Raw genomic sequence first — 20,798 nt, forward strand, 5'->3', positions numbered from 1 at the left:
AACTTCAGGGAATGACATGAAAGAGAGCCTGATGCTGGTTGGTGTGGGAAGAGACTGAATGAGGATGAAGAATGTAGGACACAGAACTTGCAGAGATTGGGAAAACAGGAGAAAGACTGAGACAAACATGGGAATAACCAGTTCTCCTATCACCTCCAAGGACACTCATGGCTCAAGCCTGGGAGTGAGGAAAACCCAGTCCTGCTCCAATCTTACTGAGAAGGCTGGGATGCCTGAGAGGCAGGAGGCTGAGACAGAAAGGGAGAGAATATGGGACCAGAGCAATAGCAGGCCAGGAGCTGTCCTTGGTCCTGACCAAGCCCTGCCCATCATGTCAGGTACCACAGTGGTGGGGAGCTATGGTTTTGCAGACAACACTAGGGCTTGCCTTCCTCTTCCTCTGGGGGCCACCATACCTCCTCTCCCACCTACTCAGCCCTGCTTTCTATACCTCTCCTGAACCAAGTGTAAGTTTTGGGTGCCTCCATAACCCCACACAAGAAACCCACCTTGGAATTTAAAGCCACTCTCCATTTCTTCCCTCCCAAATGAGCCCAGCCTCACCTCACCTCCAGTCCAAGGCCCCAAGTCCTCTACCTAGGAAACCTCCCACTGCCCTCAGAAATGAAACTTCCTCCACAGAGCCTTCCTCACTGGGTCCATTCTCCCAGTTTAGTGAGTAGTATGGTTGCTATGGACTAGATCAGCCTTTGTTCAGACAGAACAAGGCATGGCACAATTAGTGGTCTAGTATTCAGCACTGGTGGTTAAATAAGTGTATGCATGCATAAACACTGGGACTAATTTAATTTGGGGGGCAGGTTGCTGACACTACTGCAGTCCCCACCTACCCCAAGGGCAAGGGCAGTATTTGGATGGCTCCAGTCTAGGCAGCTTGGCTGTAGCAGTGCCCCCTGCACTCTAAAAGCTAAAGGTTGGCTCCATCATGCCCTACCAAGGCCTGGGCCCAGGCATCCTCCCCTCCTTCCCCCAGGTCATCTGAGGTCATCCAGTTAGGTGGTGGTGGCAGTGGAAAGGAAGCAGAGACAGCCGTGCCGTGAGGGTTCAAGTTTACTCTTTGGGGACAAGGAGAGGTGAGGAGGAGGTGTGGGTGGGACGGGGGCGCCCCTCAGTAGTCAGCTGTGTAATCTGTGCCATGTAGCCCCCGGCACAGCAGTGTGAATTCTTTCACCATCTCCTTCACCCGCCTCTTGTTTACTCGCTCGCTGAAGGAGAGAAGGGAGAGCAAGTTAGCACCATCCACCACGGCCTCCGCCTCCCCGCGACCCAAGCCCAGGCCCTGCCAGCTCTGCTCACCGAAGGATCTGTTGGCTGAAGGTGTCCTTCTGTTCCGGGCTGAGGCGGGTGGAGGGAAAGCCAGGTGCCTGAAGCGCCTCCTTGATCCACACGCTCAGGAGGCTGAAGCAGTGTTTGTTCAGAGCAAATAGGATGTCGGCAAAGCAGTCCATGAGGCTGCGGGAGGCCTGGCCCCCAATGGCCTGAGGGAGATGGGTTCTCAGCACATCAGGGCCTTGCCCCGTCTGCAGCAAGAGAGCCCAGCCACACCACCCACTCCCGGGCAGTTCCTCAGCCACAGTGCACATGATGAGTGCTACTTGACACATGATAGCTGATCCTCACAGCAACCTAAAGACTTCCAGCCATTTACTTGATGAAGAAACAGAGTTTAGGGAACCAAGGTGCAAGCTTCCCAGGAGGGCAGCTGCCTCAGCAGTGCGGGCCACCCCATCCCCAAACCCCCTCCCCCACCCGCTCCGTCTCACCTCCAGCACTGCTATGAGCAGCATACGGCCATCCTCCTGTACCACCTTTCCCACAGTTTCTACTTCCCCACACCGCGGCAGCAGCTCTGTCTACAGAGGGTAGAGAGGCCTGTCAGCCCCCACTCTCTCCCCGTCTCCCTGGAGACAAGGCCAGCACACCAAACCCCTACCCCACAGAGTCCTGGGCAGGGTGGGCTGGGTATAAGGATGGCGGGGGGGGTTGGGGGTCAGCAAGGGACTCACAAAGAAGCCACAGGAGGCCTTGACAGTAGGTGCTTCGGGGAACTTGAGGGCCAGCACAGCTGTGAGAGAGGCAGAGGCAGATCAGATGGGGCTCAGGGATCCTCCCGAGGGGGCCCCAGGCCCACCTGTCCACCTGGCACCCCACTTACCACATTGGAACACAGCTTTGACATCCAGTCGTTCACATAGGAACAAATCTGGCTTCCGCTTCAGAGCCTGCAGGAGGTGGAGCTGGTAAGCCCAGCCCTAGTCGACTCTTAAGAATCATCCTCCCACTCACCTGCCACCCAGGCCCCAACCTCACACACCACAAGTGAAGGCTGCCAAAACCAGCCACCCAGCCATCTCTGGGGAACGAGACCACTCCAGAGTTCAGTATGTCAGGAGGGGAGCAGCCAAGGGATGCCTTGTATGTGTATGTGTACATGAACGTACATGTGCATGAGAGAGGTTGGGAGTCATAATGCCACAGCTTGGGCCCCAGTCACCCCCGAGCAAACACATCACCCCACCCCACCCCCCACCACCAGAGCCAGACCTCCTGCAGGCTCCAGGTTGCCAGCAGTGACTTCACTTTGATTCACAGAGGCAGTTGAGGCCCCCTTGATTTGTTAACAGGGCAGACATGGCAGCTGGACAGGGAGCCCAGTTCACAGCCCCCCTCCTGTGTCCTGCCTGCATTCCTCAGAAACTCTTCAGCTTAGGAAGAGGAGCCATGGCCCCATCTCTCACCCAGGACAGCCTGTGTCCGGGCCCTTCTCATCCATACCCAGCCCAGGAGCCAGGGCTGCCATGTTAGGGGAAGCAGATGGAGTCTAGGGGCTGAGAGCTCACCCCAAGTGGTACCAAGGCACGAATGGCACACCCTCAGGTCACAGGAGATGCTCTGCACAGCTCCCACAGTCATCAAGCACTGCTGTCCCCCAGCAGCCCCCCAGTGCGTTCCACATCAACCCCCAACGCTCCAGCCTTCATATACCTTCCACTCCCTCATTTTCACTCAAGCGCAAACAGCCCCACATGCCCCCTCACTTAAAATGCCCCACTTACCCTCTATCACACCTCAATCACATCCCTTGTGTACACCACTCTCCCCATTTGCAACACACCCTTGCTACACATTCACATCCCACCCCAACCCTGTATCCCCAAACCATGTCCACACACCCATGCCCTCATCCTACCCAGTTCTCCAACATGTGCACTCTCCCCACGCACACCCACACTCAAATGTCCTCGCCCCAAAGATACACCCTCACACACATGTCCACCCAGGCCCAGAGCACACTGTCCATTCCCCCTTCTCCTACACCCCCTCTACTAGGCTGTAAGTTCCAAGAGGGTAAGAACCGTGTCTGCTTTTGCTCACCATTACACTCTCAGCACCTACCACATGATCAAGCACGTATAACACACTGAAAAAATACTTGTGGAGTGATTAAACAAAGAAACACATCATGGACCCCAACCCATAGGAGCCCCCAACTCACAGGAGCTCCCTGACACACATACTAACCCCACATCCCCACAACCTGACACACGCATCTCCCCAAACATACAACCCCTCATACGGACACACCACTACCACATATACTCCTACCCCCCATAACACGCACTCCCACAGCCCAACACACACACCTCCAACAAACATCGCCACTCAAACTCCGTCCATGTCTGACGCACGTCAGCACACCACACCCATCAGTGCACAGGCTCATGACAACTACACACTTATTCTGACACTCAGAACAACACACATACTACTTACAGCAGCCATGTGATTTCTGTTCCCTGCCCAAACCGGACTCAAAACACGCGAGTCAGTTCCGACACACTTGAACACACACCAAACACATCTCGCAATGGAGCCAGCACCCCACCTCCCAGCAGCAGCAGGACCTGTCCGGCAGCCCAGCGACAGCCCAGCTCTGGGCTCCACTGCAGCACATTCAGCTTGGCCCCTCCCTCGGAGCTCCTCCCAGCCTACCTCTCAAGAGCAGGCTGGGGGCACTGAGGCAGGCCATTCCCCGCAGGAGCACAGGGACAGCGAACCCCAGGCCCTTCCACTCCGGTCCTGGCCCTGAGCCCTTTGGTCACTTCGGGCCCACAGGAGCTGCTGGGCACGGTTACCACCCCCTCCCATGCCCACCCCTCAGGCCAGCCCAGCTCCCTCCCTTCAGGATCAGCCTCTCCCTGGTCTCTGTGGAGGACTGAGCTAGTTGAGGCAAAGGGGCACTAAAGGAGGATGTTGGATTGTCAACTTCCACGGAAACAGATGAAGAAACTCTATTCAACTGAACAGAAAAAAAAAATTTGTCAACAGAAAGCTAAAAATAGGCTTAAATTGAATTTCAACATAAGAGAAAGAGAAAGAGAGAGAACAGAACGTGAATGAATAAAACTAAAACACACCTGTGCCAGGAGTTGCATAAATGAATCAACAATATCAGGATGATCCCTGGGCCCTAAAATATAATAAAGATGGAACTTAAGAAAAAATTATACAAACAGCAACTCAACCTCATATAGTTATGTGGGACTGAGAGCCTGCAGGGAGACAGCGTGGGGGCACATGAGCAGCAGGAAGCAAGATAAAGAAACAAAACATACAAAAACCATGAACTGGGAGAAGCCCAACAGAAAGAGACGGCAAAGTGAAGGACGGTCTGCCCCAGCTCCCTCCCAAGGGGCCTTCCACCTACTCCTCCTCAGGTCAGTCCCCAAGGGACCCTGCAGTGCTTGAGCAATGCTGGCCACCATGTAGCTGGACAAACAGCCCCCACACTCTTGTTGTGGCCTCTGGCATACTGCAGTGGCCCTACACTGCTTCTGATCACATACCTCCCCATCACTCATCATCAAAAGGAGGGCAGGGCTGGCGGGAGATTGGTCCTTGGTACTGCCATGGGAGGCCTGGCTGAAAGCCCTTCCCGGGCATCATGGTCTGAGCAGGTGTCCGCTCCCTTCCTTGCCCTTAGGGCTCTTGGTCTAACCAAAGAAAGGAATCTACAGGGTTCTCTTAATCCAGAAGACTCCTTCTTGGGTTCGGCAGTGCCTGATATGCTGTGGGGCTGGCCAGTCAAGGCCCAGGGGAAGGAGCTGCATGATGAGGCAAAAATGAGAGCCCCGCCCACAATGCCCCTCCGCATGGACGCAGACTCAGCAGAGAGCCAGGCTCAGGGCTGACGACCCCCTCCCACCATCTGGGCGCACGAAGAAAGGGAAACCAGTCAGAGTGCCACCCCACGGTGCAGTGGGAGGGCAGAGCCCGAGGAAGGTATGGCAAGACTGGGACAGCGAAGCAGGTGAGGGGGGCAGCCTGTCCTGTAAGACAACCAACAGGCCCAACAAGTAGGATGCTGGACACTGTCCTGCCTCCAGTTCTGATGACACCTTCAGCAAGGACGAGGCGTGGCCTGGAGCCCCTGCCTGGCCGCCCCACTCTCAGGGGGAGACGCTGTGGGAACCCCTGCCTGAGATACCACGAAGCAGCTGTGTGATCTTGTGCAAGCCATCCACGTTCAGTTTCCCTGACTCTCAAGTCGGTAATCATCTCTTCCCTAATTCCTTCAGGCTGTGAGAAGCGCTTGATAAAGCCTGTCCCTTCCACATCTGCCCCCTAAACTGAGGGGGCAAGTCCTGTAAAGTGAGGCCCAACGTACCCAAGCCTGGGGTCCCTGTAGATGGCAGGTTTGAGGTTCAGCGCCCTGCTAGAGGTAGGCTGGACAGTGAGGAAGAAAGGCTCCAAGAGCCAGGAGACCTTGCCTCCTTTCTTCAACAATGTCTGGTGTCTGGTCTCTGCTGCCCTTGTTCTGAGAGATTCAGAAGAGACCCAAGCCTGCCCTTGAGGGGCTTAGTCCAGGGAGGGAGGCAGTCTGGAAGCTGCTTACTGAGTGTGATCAACGCTGTATCAGCGGTGCGTGCCCATGCAGTTCTGGCGCAAGGTCAGAAGCACCCAGCTCTGCCTTAGAGAAGCTTCCGAGGACTGATGCAGGGGTAAGGCATGGAGGAGAGAGAGCTCACCCAGTGAAGGGCACAGGGCAATCCAGGCAGAGGAGCAGGGTACAGAGATCAAAGGGGACATGATGGGGGAAATATCAGGGTGGCTGGACTGCTGAAGCCGTTCAGGAATGACCGATGAGAAGTATGCAGGTCTATGTCATGTGGTGGCGGGCAGTGGGGACCATAACCTGAGGGTGACGGGGAGCAACGGAAAGGCCTTAAGCCGGGTAGGGCAAAGTGCTCAGATTTGTGTCTTATAAAAAATATTACAGCTGCTGGGTGCAGAACGGGTTGGAGAAGGGCAGATGCCAGGGAAACCAGTCAGAAGATTGCTGAGGCGATCCAGATGAACAGTGGCCGTGGAGGGGGCGGGGGGAGGTGAGGCTGAGGAGGACCACATCCGGGTTCTGGCTCAGATTTCTCCCCACTCTGGAAACAACCCATGGTCCACCAGAGCAGAGGTCAGCATCAGGGGACCAAATACTGAGGACAGAAGCAGAGAGCACTCTGACTCCAGCTAAGACTCCTGGTGAGCCTCAAGCCTGTGAGCGTGACTCTAGGCAAACTCAGGTGGCTGACGGAACAACGTTGTTTCTTCTCCAAGTGAGAAGCCTGGGTTAGGCAGCAGGGGAAGCCTGGAGCCCCCCACTCCCAACTTCTCTCAGGCAGAGGGCCGTAGTGACTGGGGGGCTGGGGTCACAGCCAAAGGCTTCTGGCCTAGAAAGGAATGAGTCTCAATGCAGGGAAAGGAACCAGCACTCTGTGAGTACATCATGTGCAAAATCCCCAAGCCAGGGGCCCGAAAGATGCTACTTTAATACCTATTAACAATCCTAGCAAGTATCTGACATCCCCATTTCACAGATATCGAAACAAAGGCTCTGAAAAGGTATGTGACTTGCCCAAGGTCACACAACTAGTTGGTGGTGATGAGCTTAGAATCTAGGTCTAGCTGACTTCGAAGCCCATGTTCTTGTCAGCTTTCAATCTATCCCAAAGGAAATGGAGCCAGCCACCCTTAGAGCTTCCAGCCCCACCTTCCCCCACATCCGGCCTGGCCCTGAGCCCAGGAGAAGACATCATTCACTCTCTTGTCCACTTCCACCTAAGGTGTCAACTATCTGTAAGGTGACAACTGTGCTGTGCTTGATCCCATTACTTTCCCATCAAAACCCATGTGCAACTCAGGGGAGAGAGGAGAACAGAGTGGGCAGCTGTGGCTCCCCGGTCAGGGAAGCAGAGGCAGTGGCAGTGGCGGCAGCAGCAGAGACCCTGGTCGGGACCTACCTTGCTGGAAGAGGGTGAGTGTGACGGAGGTGACGAGCAGGAAGAGGGCCTCAATGGGGGGAAAGTGGGCAGGCTCATGAGCAAAGATATGGACCAGCTGCAAAAAGCAGGGAGTGCTGGTCAGCAGAGGCCCTGGCCCACCACGACAGGCCAGCGTCCCTGGAATGCAGGCGAGGACTCCTGCCAGAGCAACCATCCACCCTACTCCACCCATCCGCCCAATCCCTGGGTCAGATCTCTGCCTGGGATAAAGGCCCACCTGTCGAGTGAGGTCAAGAGCGGAGGCCTGGGGGATGGTGCTGTACATCCGCCCCAGCATCTCACACAGCTGTGGCACCATGGGGGCAAAGTCATCCAGCAGCGTCTTAACGGACTTCTCAAAGATAGCGCACACTGCCTGGGAAGAAAGAAGAGGGGGCCTGGTCAGCAGGTCACCACTGGATGCAACAGAACGGAGGCCCAAAAAAGGGCCCTTACCCACCACCCCTGCCTGGCTGCGTGAACCCTGGAAGATAGGCTAGTCTGACCCTCACCCTGGAAGGCAAGAGGCTGAAAGGCCCTTCTCAGAGGGGCTGAGGATGGAACTCTGTAACGTAACTCCAGCTCCTCACATCTCCACCACGGCCTCTCAGGGAGCAACAATAGCGAGAAACTCCTGAACTGGATGGAACCAAGACAGGTGCTGGATGCTAAAATGGATCCTTGACTGTCACTCAGCCCCAGCATCACAGCCTTGGGTGCAGCATTTCTTGTGACACCAGGAAGTTTCTTCCCCAGAGATTCTGAGCATCCATGAGGTAGGATTCGTCTCCTTCACCTCCTCCAGATCATAGCAAGCTGAGGTGGTGGAAGCTCCATTTCTGAGCAGAGTCACCATGGGGGCTGATGGCAAGGGTCAGCACTCACCTCTACCACCTGGGCATCATTCAGCCATTTGCTCAGCACCTTCTGAATAAGCTGGAAGACCTGCTGCAGTACCACCACCACCTGAAGACACAGGAAGAAGTGAGGTGCCCCCATACCACTCTCACCCACCCGAGAAGGACTACTTGGTAGTTGGAGGTAGGCCAGGAGTTTCAAACCTATTACCCCAGACTGCACGCTGAAGACTTGGTACACAGGACCCTGGGGAAGGAGTGCTTTGCTGAACCCCCATGAATCAAAGATACCCTGAATTCTAGGGATCATCTTAGAGGAAGCCTCAAACTGCAAGCTTCAGAAGACTATTAAAACTTTGTAATCTTTTTAAAAAGTCACTCCCTATCTACTTCGGCTCAGTAAAAGCATTTTAGTGCCAAAGGCCTATGGACCAGCCCCTGAAGAAGCAGAGATGCTGTCTCACCCAGATAGGCTTACGGTAGAGAGCCCCAAGGGATGCGTAGATACAGGCAGCTTATGGTGGAGCAGAGGTCCTGGGAGGTGAGGGAAGGAGGGATGATGACTACCATAGAAGGAGGAGGGGTTCTTTGGGAGGACAGTGGCTTTGGTTTGGTCTGGAGCCAAAAGGGTGACCGACACTGGGGTGGGGAGTTGAGCAGAGGGACCAGGATACTGTGGCTACCTTTTCTCCAGGAGAAAACACTGGAGGGGTACTTGGAACAATGGCTAAAGCGGCGCCTCGCATCTGTACAGAGTTCTACAGTATGCAAAGTACTTTTAATCAAGACTACACCTGCTGTTCAGCACAGTTCTATAAGATGAGCATCAGATATCCCGATGTTCGTAGCTTTGAATGGGCAGCTGAGGCTTGTCCCAGACTAAACAGCTCATAAGTAGTCACCCCAACGTCCTGTGCCCAAGTTACCACAGCACTTATCACAGTGCTTTGTGACAATCTGTTTATATGTATTTCCTCTAAACCAAAAGCCACTCAAAGGCAAGAACTATTATATGTGGAGTAGGTAGCATCCTGAGTGCCTGTAGAGGACGGTGAAGGCTGAAGTAGAAGGCCCCATAGAGTTGGGGGTTAAACAGGGTACCATAATTACATCACTTAGGATGTATAATGTCAGTGTCCCCCATGGGGAGAAGGAAACACTATACTACCACCCCAGTTAGGCTAGGAACAAAGACAACATCATCACAGGACTGAGTGAGACAATGACATCACTCCCTACAGAGCAGGGGGCAGTGGGAGGGTCATTCACAGGGTCAAAGGACCAAATGCATCATGCCCCATGAGGCCAGGGAAACAATGACAACATTACCCATAGAGTTCAGGGGTGACTATGACATTCCCACAGGGTGGGGAGGGGGTGGCAATGACAACATCACCCACGGGGTTAGGTCCCTGTGGCACTGGCAGCTTCCGGAGCTCAGGGCCTTCATGATCATCCTCATGGTGACTGACGTCCAGTGTGGTGAAGAGGTTGGAGAGAAGCCCCAAGATGTGGACAATGGCCAGCTTGTTGGAAGGATTAGGCTATGGGGAGAAGGGAACCAAGCTCTGGATCTCCCAGCCCTGACTGCCAGCTCCAGCCCACCCCTCAGCAGCTAAGCCACAGCCCACACAAAGGGCAGCCCCAGAGACCCACTGCTGCTTGCCGCCACATACAACACATACACACACACGCACGTGCAACAGTTCACTCACTATCTCTTCTGCCAGCTTCTCCAGCTGCTGGATATATGGTGAGATGAGCGAGTGCAGGTTTTTAAGGATCTCCTCCACTTGCAAGGCTGATAGCAGGAAGCCCAGCGCCTGCATGAGCCACATGCACTGGCTCGTCTGTGGGGCAGAACATGGAGGGTCAGTCCCAGACACACCTGGTTGTGGGTGGGAAGAATGAACCACTTGGGGAAGGTTCCAAGAACAGAGAATAAGGCACAAAGGCAGAAGACAGGATTTCTTCAGATCCCCCCAATACCTCAAACAGCCGAGCCCCCTAGAAACTTATGAACTCACCTTATGGATCTGTTTCATCAGCACATCCTAGGGATAAAGAGAAGGAACATGGTGTCAGTGCGGGGCAGACTGTGCCCTGAGGCCCAGGTGCACCCAGTGCCCTGGGATACCTGGGAGACAGCCACGATGTTGGCAGCGTAGGGCGGCAGGTCATACTTGCACTCTCGGCAGATCTTCTTGAGGGTGGACACAGAAGAGATAGAGAGCTCGGGATTGCCTAAGGCATGCAGCACAAGGGGTAGAACGCTGTTGATCATGACGGGGTGGTCAGCCAGCCACTCAGATAGAGCTCCTGGGGGAAGAAGGGAAGACATCTGAGGCAGGCCAGGCTGGCTGTGTGCCAGGTCCCTGCAAGGCAGGCACATCTCCTGGCAGGGTAGAGCTGGAGCTGCTGAGCAGAGAGAGTGCTGTGTGTTCAGAATATGGGATGAGCAAATACGCACATACGGGATCAAACACGACCTTACTGATGATAAGCGGGAAGGAGTTACTCGGAAGAGGCCCCACGCCATGTTGCAGTGGCAACGAACTAGCCTCACTGAACTGCAGCTCAGCGCACTGTATCAAGGACCCCTACACATGCCAGAACAGTCAACTGGTTGCAGTTTCTGATTGTGTGTGTGCGCACTTATGTCTCCCACTTTGGACAGGACCCAGCAAGTGGGCTGGGTATGTGTGCTGTGGCTCTGGGGATGTGCTCAAGGGTGTGGGGCAAGTCTCACCAATGGTGAACATGACGGTGTCTGCCAGCTGCACGTTGCTGATGCTGATCCGTGGGATGAGGCCAATGAGCCCAGGCACCACATCAGAGTAGTTGACATCGATGGTCTCTGCGATGGACTGGAAGCCATAGAGCAGGGCCTCTGTGTGCTGGGGAAAGAGGATGCTACTGGCTTGGCTGAGGAGGAGGATGTGACAGATCTGGGAGGGCTGAGGGAATCAGGCTGGGGAGGTACCTGCCAGGAGTAGGGCTCCTCTGAGCTGGTGAGCAAACGGCCCAGCTTGTCATAGAGGTTGCTGAGGAGCTCGGCCCCCAGCATCTCATAGACATACATGAGCGTGTCTGAGATGTCCACCCTAAGAAGCAGATGAAGGCCTTATACACTGCCTGGATGCCTCTCCCAAGCACGGGAGCCCACCCCAGTTCCCTCATAGCCCCGCCAAAGTGCCTAGAGAACAGAGAAGCGAGGCCCAGGATTCATGGAACCTGGCCTTGGGCCCCTCCCCTCACTGCCTTCATTATCTCAGGACTCCCTTTAGAGCTAGGATTGGCCTGCTAGCGTCACCTGTAAATTCGGAACTGCTCCTTCTCATCTGAGGACCAGAATCCATATTCTTCATCAGAAGGGAACTGGGCCTTGTGCAGAAGCACATCCACCAGCTGGAAGTAGACTGGCCGGTACACCTGCTGGTACACAGCCTGTTTCTCTGCCTCAAAGGACAGAATGTCATCCTGAGAGAAGCAGGGAGGAGAGTTAGCCACAGATGCCATGACCCCCTTCTTCCATCACGGCCCAGGTCCCCTGAAGGTCTCGTGACACACCTGCAGTGTGTACCAGAAAGTGAGGGTCAGGGAGCTGGTGGTCTCGTTGACAGGGAAGTGGCCAGGGATGCCCGTACAGAACATGATCATGTTGACGAGGGCCAGGAAGCTCTGCCAGTGCTCCACCTGGTCCAGCAAGGCCCTGGGAGGGAGAAGACATGGGGAGGTCCTTCTACCTCCCTTACTTCTTTGAGGGTCCTGCTATCCCACCTGCAGTTGCCCCTCTCCTCACCGGGAGTGGTTCTCGCCCAGAGCCACAGCAATGCGACAGATGCCGTGGGAGGTCTCCATGTCCCCATTCTGTACTGCCTGTCGCAGTTGATCCTGCAGTCCCAGCACCAGTGGGATGAGTTTTAGGAGTGTGTTCACGTACCTGGAGGCAGAGGGTGAGGAGACGCATCAGAACTGTCTGCCCATCCCCCACCAGCTTTGGGAGAAAGGCACAATCTCTCTGTTGTCCATCAAAGACCCACTTTCCACATCAAAGCCAAAGCAAGAAAGAGGTCGGGGCGAGGCCTATGTGGCAGGTTTGACGTTGCCCAATTTGGGAATACCTTTAGGTCAGAGACCTCCAGGAGAACTCTGGAAAGGACATACAAAAAGAAAGTGTGGCTGGACCTGTGTCCTCCAGTTGGACTTAGAGCTGATGCTTGAATGGCTTAAGACTTTTAGGGAAGTTAGGATGAGGTGAATGTGTTTTGCATGTGGGGAGGACAAATAAATTTTGGGGGGCCAGAGAATAAGACAGCTATGGATTGAACTGTTTCCCCAAAAAAGATGTGTTGAAGCCCTAACCTTAGTAGCTCAGAATGTGACCTGATTTGGAAACAGGGTCACTGCAGATTAGATCAGAGAGTAGGGGGGTGGCCCTAATACAATATGACTGATGTTCTTGAAAGAAGACATTCATGTGAAGACAGAGACCTCCAGGAAGGATGACATGTGACAAAAAAGGAAGAGGCTGGAATCATGCAGCAAGCCGAGAGAACACCAAAGATTGCCAGCAAAGCACCAGAAGCTGGGAGGCGGCAAGGAAGGGTGCTCCTACAGGTTTCAGAGGGAGCTGAGACCTTGATTTCAGACGTCCAAGCTCCATAGCTGTGAGACAATAGATCTCTGTCGCATATGCCAGGGTGTGGTACCTTATTATGGCAGCTGTAGGAAACTAATACCATCAGTATCAGGGGAGATTGAACGAGGATAGGAGACAGGAGAGGTAAGACAGAAGAGTCTTGTTAAAAACTTCAGGAGACAGCAACAGCTGCCGACAGCATCAACCCCCACCCTCCACTCCTAACTCCAAATCCTAACTCCTAAGGAGTCTGGTGGCAGTAAGGGAGGGAATGAACTCAGAGGGAACTCAGAGATAAAACAGGGATAGGAGGATAGCTAAGAGTCAAGAACAAGTCTCCCTGGTGGAAATATTACTGAGACCTGGAGGAGACGATGAATGGGGACAGTAATAAATTTAAAGGGAGGCCAGAATGTATTAAGTTCAGTGTTAGGCATACTGAATCAGAGGTACCCAGGGAAATAGGCAGGTAGAAGTGTTCAGAGAGAACTGGATATAAAAACCTAAAGCCCAATGGAGAGGTTAGAGCAAGAGGCATAGATTTTGGAATCATCAGCAAACAGCTATGGGAATAGATGGAAAGTGACCAAGAATTAAGTGTCGAATGAGAGGAGTGCATGGCAACCCACTCCAGTATTCTTGCCTGGAGAATCCCATGGACAGAGGAGCCTGGTGGGCTATGGTCCGTAGGGTCGCAAAGAGTCAGACACGACTGAATCGACTTAGCATGTGTGCATGCGTAAGTGCTGAATGAGAAAAGGGTCTGAGCCAGAGCACTGAAGCACAGTGATCCCTAAGGAAGGAGCAGAGGAAGCAGAATATACAAAGGAGACTGAGAGAAGGCTAGCTCCATCCCCAGCTGCCTGCTCTGTGGAGACAAGACTAAGCAGAGGGATACTCTCCGGGGCGGGGGTGGGGGGGGGCGGGAAATCCCTCTACTGCCAATCATAGTGTCACCATAGCAATCTATGGAGGGGAGGCAGTACCGAAAATCCAGAAGGAGTTCTATCTGGACTTGCCCCAAGCAGCTTGCTAGGAGGTAGCCCCAGCAAGGTAACCTTAGGCAAAGGATGAGAAGGACAAGAGGCAACCAGTCCAGGATGCTGGCCTCCACATCCCGGTTCTGGTGGGACAAGACGTTCATACCAGATTACCCGCAGCCCAGAGACAGCTCCAGAGGGTGTGGCCTGGAGACGGCGGGGATGGCTTGTCTCATGGCCCTGACACGGGCTGCACCACAAGACAATGGGCACCTTCAGGCCAGACTCCGGCACAATGAGTAGGGGCAGGGCCAAGGCCATGGCCCATGAGCTGCCCAGTAGCTGAGATGGCAGCAGGAGGTAGTGCCCTACCCCCACAGCATCCTCACTGAATTCCAAGGCTCCCTCACATCTTCAAAATTCATGTACACAGTAGGTAATCAAAGTTCTTAATTTGTCTCATCTCTGCCTCATAACGGGATAAATCAAGGACAATATAGCCCAGTAGAGGTCAGAGCGTTACTCAAGGTCACAGAGCAAACAGTGACAGATTCCAAGTTAAGACAGCCCCGTGCACTGCTATAGGTCTGCTTCTGTTTCAGGGCCCAACCTGAATTTCCTCAAAGGATCTATGCAGCTCTCAGTACATATCTCAAATTCTAACTGATGGGAGCTCCCATGAGCCTGTCTAATTCATCTTTTTTCCCTTCTCCAGCCCCCCAGCAACAAGCTTTCCCAGGATGAAAAACAAATCTCAGGAAAAAAGTTTTTTCAAAGGAGAGAGAGCCAGGCAAACAGCAGCAGCTGTGGATGGGGTGGGAAAATGGTGACTTGAGTGCAAGCTCAGCCAAGGAGAGAGCCAACGTCAGGACACCTGGGGAGTGGCTGGATGACCCAAAATTCAAAGCCACTGAAGATGACTTTCTCAAGCCAAAGTTAGGAAATGGACTAGACAGAGCAAGGCCCAAACACTGACTCCAGGCTGGATGCAGTCCACCCATAGAGGAAACTCTTCCATTGATTTCCTACCACCCGGACACCTGTGCCTGAGACCTGTGAACAAACAGAATGCACCTGAGGCCTCGAGGCTTCTAGGTTTGGGGGAGGGAGATAGAGAGGATGTCTTTAAAACACTACAGCTGAGCCTGGGTTCAAAAGGCCTGGCTCCTGTTGGTCAGCTTGAGCTGCCGGGGCAGAGCTGCTGGGACTCCTTGGCTGCCACTCACACTGAGCTCAGCCCAGACCTGCAATTAGAGCTCTGGGAGCAGAGCTGAGAAAATGGGGAGAGTTGCTAAGCAACCAAGGGGGCTGCAGCCAATGGGCGCTCAGGAGGCTATAGGTTCCCTCACTGGCTCCTTGCTTGCTCATTCGTTCAGAGGAGCAGAGGCATCAATTACCTGCCAAAGCCCTCGAGACTGGCTAGGCGGGTAAACCTGGGTGTATCCAAGGACACCTCACATCACCCACGCACTGGCCCTGCCAATTCCCCTTAGCCACCAATTGTCTGAGCCTAGCCAGCCAAGAAAGGCTTTGACCTAGGACTTAGTACCCACCTTAAGGTGGAAAAGCTGAGAAGCCATGGGAAAGGGCTCACACTAACTGCCAAAGCAATCATGATACCAAATACTAGTAACCGCCATTAATGCGATGTCAAGCTCTCACAAACATTCTCTTATTGAATCTTCATACCAAAATATTCCCAGAATACCAGGGTCAGGCCCTGGGCACATTCTTCTATTTAAACTCTGTATAATGATCCATTTTACTGATAACAGAAACTGAGGCTTAAAAGTGGTTTATCTAAGGTCTCAGATCTAGGAAGTGAATCATATGGGATTCAAACACAAACATGACTAATGCCAAGGCTAGAGCCACCAGCCACTTCCCCAGGCCATCCCTTTCAATGGTATTTCCTCCTCTGGCTCTGCTGAGCATTCTCAAAGTCTTTTCTCTGAAATGTGAAGTATCAGGCTTCCAGGCTTGCCCCAGCCAACCCAACTTATACCAAAAATCTCATCATGCCATTTTCTCTTATTACATCCTCTTCAGCACAAAGACCAAAATCTTAAGCCTGGTCAACAAGGCCTTGATGATGCGGGTCTAGGTCTCCTACCACTGGCCCTTACACTTTGCTGTTTAATCACACCCACTCGCCAGGCTCTCTCACACCCTTTCTTGCTTGGACTCTTCCGTCAGTCTGAAACGTCCTCCCCATGTCCATCACCTCCATCTGGCTAACTCTTACACAGCCTTCAAAGCACAGCTCAGTTGGCACCTCCTCTGGGAAGCCCTTCATACCCTCACACTGGGTTAAATGCCTCCTCTCAGTTCTGACGGCAACCTGCTCCCTCCATTAGAGCACCCATCGCGTAGGCTGCACTTGCCCATCCATGTGTCTCCTGGATTCTGAGCTCTTGACTTGCAGAAATCAACCTATCCATCTTTAGGCTCCCTGTGGTCAGCCTAGACCCCACACATAAACAGATGCTCAAGCAACATTTCCTGAGGAAACATCTCATTACACTCACCTTGTTTTGGCTCCTTGAGTCTATGGTGGTGCTGCCCACTACATGCCTTTGCCCCTGCTCTATCTCCCGAAGCCTGGAACACTTGCTCCCCTTCCACCCTCTCCCACCCCTGACCCTCACCAAGTAGGCAACTCCTACTTTTCCTCTGTTTAAAAAATAATGATTGCTACCAAGTGCTGCCAGGCACAATGTGACAAAATAAAATGACAGAGAGCCTGTCCTCACATTGCTGAGAGACTAATGGGGAGACATACATTAATTTATAATGAAACTGCGTTACAGGCTAAGAAGGAAAAACACTGGGAGTACTGAGATAAAATAATAGAGAAGACCAAACTGAGTCTTAAAAATCATGAGGACTTTCCCAAGGAAGTAAAGTTTCGGATCAGGCAACGATGATATGACAAGTCCATGTGATGGTCTAGAGGCTGGAAGGAGCCTGGGACACAAGAAACTGAGAAGTTTGTGTGAGAGTGAAGAAAGGAAGTAGCATGGCTCGAGACGAGGCTGGGGTGCCATGCTCTGCTTCGCCCTCGTGAATCACATTGAAAATTCTGAACTTTATCCCAAGAGCAGTGTGGGGCCACTGGGAATTTCTGAGCAGAAAGGAAAGATTAGACCCTCATTGTTAAAAAGATTTCTCTGGGTGCTGGGTGGGCAATGAAAGGTACAAGTGTGAAAACCAGGGGACTGGTGAGGAAGCCCCTCGGTAATATGGGGAGAGAGATGAGGACACCTTACACTAGGGTGGGGGCAGTGGGAATGGAAAAGATATGCAGCATAGTCAGGAGCAGAGCAGCCAGGACTGGGCGACTGACTAAGAGAACAAGAAGGGAGAATCAAATATTTTCACTGAATAATTCGTTGGATGGTTTATTGTCTAACGTCTGTCTCCCTCTCTGAACCGCAAGGACAAGGACCATGTCTTGTTTGGTTCCTTGCTGTATATTCAGCATAGGGCCAGGCATCTAGTAGGTACTCAATTAGTGTTTACTGAACAGATGGATGGATGGATGTGTGGCTGGCCAAGCAGGCTGTCCATCTCCGGGAAGGTTGGGACCGGCTCACCTCTGGGCATCAGGCTGTGAGATGGCATTGACAATGGCCTCCACACTGCTGTCAAAGAGCTCTGAGTCCTGCAGAGCAGCGAAGGCAGCCTGAATGAGCGCCTCGCAGTCTTGCAGCGGTACCTCCAGCTGCACCCAGCTGGAAAAGCACTTGAGCACCTTCTGACGCACACAGCTGGGTGAGCTGGGCTGCTGCAGCAGCTGCTCCAGCAGTGGGAAGACAGCCCCACACTCCACTGCCAGGCTGGTCCGCACCAGGCTTTTGCGATACTGGGGCAGGCGGCTGGTCTGGAACTCCTCGGGCAGCACTGTCAGCAGCTCCAGCAGGGCCAGGCAGCGGCCCTGGCTATCCACCGGTGAGTCCTCGGCCTGGAACAGCCGTACCATATCTGCCACAGCACATGGCCAAGCGTCGGGCATCATGCTGAGAGCCAGTGAGGCCAGTGCCACGCACAGCCGAGTCAGCACAATCTTGGAGCCACTGGCAAAGCGGGTGATCTGGGTGAAGAGCTGTGCCTTTAGGCTCTCATACTGGTCAGTAGGGATGTCACTCCAGTAGCGAGAGATCTTGATGTGTAGGGCGCTGGCCCCAAAGTACTGGATCTCAGGCACCTTGTCCGGCTGCAGGAGCTGCCAGCTGAAGTGCCAGGCCTGTGGGGACACCTGGGCCTGCATCAGCCACTTTTGAGCCAGGTTCTTGTTCTCAATGTTGGGGTCATAGTAGAGCTGGTGCAGCGCCTGCAGGACAGCACAAGACTGAGCAGGTGCTGGCCACTCTGGATCCTGCCAGAGCCCAGAACATAGGCCATGACTTGGTCCTGCAAAACTGTCCTCTCTTTCTGACCAGGGGGCTGAGCGGGAAGGGAGAGCTCAGGCTCAGCAGTGCTTCGTGGACCTGGGGTCCGGCCGGTATCTTGAGAGCCTGAACTTGCCCACACTCCACCATAGCCTCTTCTCTTTATAGCAAAACCTTAGGGGTTGGGAGCGTGACCTTCTGCAGGAAAGCAGCAAAAGAGGAGGCCAAGTTCCCCAAAGGAAAAGCACCTGAGGTAAAGGGCAAGGCCTGGGTGGAAGGAGTGGCTCTATAAGGAAGAAGCTAAGCCTGAGAAGAGCATGGAACAGCCTGAGCCACCCCCCGCCTCCAGCCCTCCCAGGCACAGCTGCTCTCATCTACCCCAAAAGCTCCATTTAGCTCCCCCAGGATCATCCCTAGGTCACTCCAGATGCTGGCACCAAAGCCACTGTGAAATCTGAGCAGGACTAAGACTTTGCCAGGCAGCCCTAGGGCAGAGACAAACTGGAAGGGAGGGTGACAACACTCCTCCGAGAGCACACAAGAGGGTCCAAAAAGCTGGTCCAGAGAAGTCTTGGCCTGCAGCCCTGGCATATGCCTAGCCTGGAGCTCTCAACTAGCTAAATCCCCAGGGTCCCAATTCCATTAGGACTTCACACAGTAGGAAAACAGTGGTTTATTTCCCTGGAGGCACATGGAACAGTGCGCCACCATGCCAACACTGCCCAGCCCAAAGGGGTGGACGAGTGAGGACAGGACTCTCACCCCAAGCAGGCTCCATCCAAGTAGATTGAGCCCTATCTGTACCCCCTGACAGTCAGTTATAGCCACTGTTCCTTGTCTGGACTCTTGGGATGCTGAGGCAGGCAGAGAACAGAAGCAGAAAGATGCATCCTTACCACTGGGTATGGTAAACGGGGCTCAAGAATAACAAATGAGTATCTGCAATCATTCCGTTTTCCACCACGGTAGCCCCGTCTCCCCCATCCATCCCAGGGTGGAAAGCATTTCTACATTCCCAGCCTCTGGGGGCAGAACCCAGCAAAGAAATAGAGAAGCAGTTTGAAAAAGACAGACTGAGCAGTGGGGGAGCCTGAGAGTGCCATGGCAGGAAGCCATGTGGGCAGGTGAGTAGGGAAGGACCCTGAAGCTGCCAGCAGGACCAGGCCCCCTGGATCCAGCACAAAACCAAGGGGCCAGCCCTACTTCCGCCTGCCCGGGAGTGGTCTGGCCTCCATCCAATAACCGAAGGACCCTTCTCCAAGGAAGAGAGAAAACACGACCCAGATTGTTTTAGTTTCAGATTATTTTCTGAGCCCCTGCTCAATAAAACAGGGCCAGGATGGCTCAGCATCACTCTGGTTTCTGGGGACTGAGCTGCAAGTCTCCCTCATTCCTGGTTTCTTACTGCACTGCTCATGCATTTCCCATGGAGCTGGAGAGTAGCCAGTCTGGCTGGAGGGTCTAAACCATCAGCACCCTGGAGGGACCATCCCAAGACCCTAGAGTATCCACAGAGGACCGGTGTCTATGGAAGGCCAAAAATAGCCTAAGACACCATTGCATTGCTGTGGACTGGACCAGAGAGACAGCAAACGCCAGGTGCTTTGGAGGCACCATCCCAACGGGCACCCAGCCCAGGCCTGGGCCCTGGCATTAGTGTCAGTCCCCAGAACTTCTGCTCTGTCACGGGAGTGCCCCTCCCCAGGGCCCTCATACCTTCTCCACGTTCTCCACCGTGAAGTCCAAGGCTGGTGCTGCTCCAGCCCCTGCAGCCCCCGGCTGCTCCTCCCGCCGCTCCATCTTTGCTCCCTCCCCAGCAGGGAGGTGGACCGTGACCTGTCTCCTGCCCCAGCCTCTTGGCTGCTGGCCCCCTGCTAGACTCCGGCTTGGGTGCCCAGGAAGTGGTGGGGTGACAGGGGTCCCAGGGCAAGCATGGCTGCCGAGGCCGCCCCACCTCGGTTGAGGGTGGGGGGCTAGCCAGAGGCCAAAAGGGGTGCTCTTTGGAGGAGACCCACTGAGGGGAACTCCTAGGAGAAAGCCGTCAGTGAGGAGTTTGCCGGCGGGGGTCCTGATGGTAGATCAGGGTTCTGTCCCCAGAATCTATGAGGAGGGAGTCATAGGAAAGCGAGGCCTGGGGAAAACCAAGGGGTCACAGGGTCGATGGCCTGTACCACAACACCCTAGTGAGATCTCGGGTTCTAGGAAGAGGTCACGGGGGTGGGAGGTTACGGGGGAGAGAGCCCTTCGCGGGTTACGGAGGCGTCCAACGAAGCGCAGGGGTACAGCTTCGCAAGTCTCGGGCGAAGAGTCCGTGGAGTTAAGGGGCTGTGGCAGGTCCCCTCGGCTCGGCCAGGCCCGCTCTCTTCTCACCCTCCGTCTCCGGCCCTGCTACTGCCGCTGCCTCCGCCCCAGTGACTGACAGGCGAGCCGGCCCGGCCGGGACGGGGCGGGGACCTCAGCGAGGCACGGGCTGCCCCGAGCGCCTGTTCGCGGCACCGCCAACTCAGAAGCCGTCCCCCCCGGACCCACGCCTGCCCTGGTCCGACCCCGCCGGCACAGCCCGACACGGCCCGACGGAACTGCGCGGAAAC

At 54.3% G+C, this 20,798-nt stretch overlaps 1 protein-coding gene across 5 annotated transcripts; it reads right to left on the reverse strand.

Moving 5' to 3' along the window:
- Nucleotides 1-1,053: 1,053 nt before the first annotated feature.
- On the reverse strand, nucleotides 1,054-20,766 carry IPO13 (importin 13). 5 transcript variants are annotated; one of them, XM_043461565.1, is made up of 20 exons: nucleotides 19,924-20,766; nucleotides 17,413-18,149; nucleotides 11,997-12,137; nucleotides 11,765-11,906; nucleotides 11,508-11,674; nucleotides 11,178-11,298; nucleotides 10,944-11,091; nucleotides 10,332-10,513; nucleotides 10,222-10,248; nucleotides 9,910-10,044; nucleotides 9,595-9,738; nucleotides 8,223-8,303; nucleotides 7,576-7,713; nucleotides 7,317-7,413; nucleotides 4,440-4,492; nucleotides 2,177-2,243; nucleotides 2,028-2,086; nucleotides 1,785-1,874; nucleotides 1,318-1,499; nucleotides 1,054-1,226 (listed from the first exon to the last, which is right to left on the reverse strand). In XM_043461565.1, the coding sequence occupies exons 1-20, from the start codon at nucleotides 20,005-20,007 to the stop codon at nucleotides 1,130-1,132; spliced, it is 2,892 nt and encodes a 963-aa protein (XP_043317500.1). In that variant the 5' UTR covers nucleotides 20,008-20,766; the 3' UTR covers nucleotides 1,054-1,129. The 5 variants fall into 5 exon arrangements, 3 of the variants coding, with proteins under 3 accessions (XP_043317500.1, XP_043317501.1, XP_043317503.1); XR_006268173.1 differs by lacking the exons at nucleotides 1,054-1,226; nucleotides 1,318-1,499; nucleotides 4,440-4,492 and having other exon boundaries at nucleotides 1,792-1,874; XR_006268172.1 differs by lacking the exons at nucleotides 1,054-1,226; nucleotides 1,318-1,499; nucleotides 1,785-1,874; nucleotides 2,028-2,086 and adding an exon at nucleotides 6,051-6,217.
- Between the last annotated feature and the right edge of the window lie 32 nt (nucleotides 20,767-20,798).

This window comes from Cervus canadensis, chromosome 2 (genome assembly GCF_019320065.1).
Source record: "Cervus canadensis isolate Bull #8, Minnesota chromosome 2, ASM1932006v1, whole genome shotgun sequence".
Classification (NCBI taxonomy): domain Eukaryota; kingdom Metazoa; phylum Chordata; class Mammalia; order Artiodactyla; family Cervidae; genus Cervus; species Cervus canadensis.

Bases quoted from the DNA above. Each gene is read 5' to 3' on its own strand.
- IPO13 (XM_043461565.1), bottom strand. From the start codon at position 20,007: ATGGAGCGGCGGGAGGAGCAGCCGGGGGCTGCAGGGGCTGGAGCAGCA. The intron at 2,087-2,176 runs GTAAGTGGGGTG...CCTCTCTCACAG, and splicing joins CAAAGCTGTGTTCCAATGTG to CTGTGCTGGCCCTCAAGTTC. The intron at 1,227-1,317 runs GTGAGCAGAGCT...TCTCTCCTTCAG, and splicing joins TTCAGCCAACAGATCCTTCG to CGAGCGAGTAAACAAGAGGC.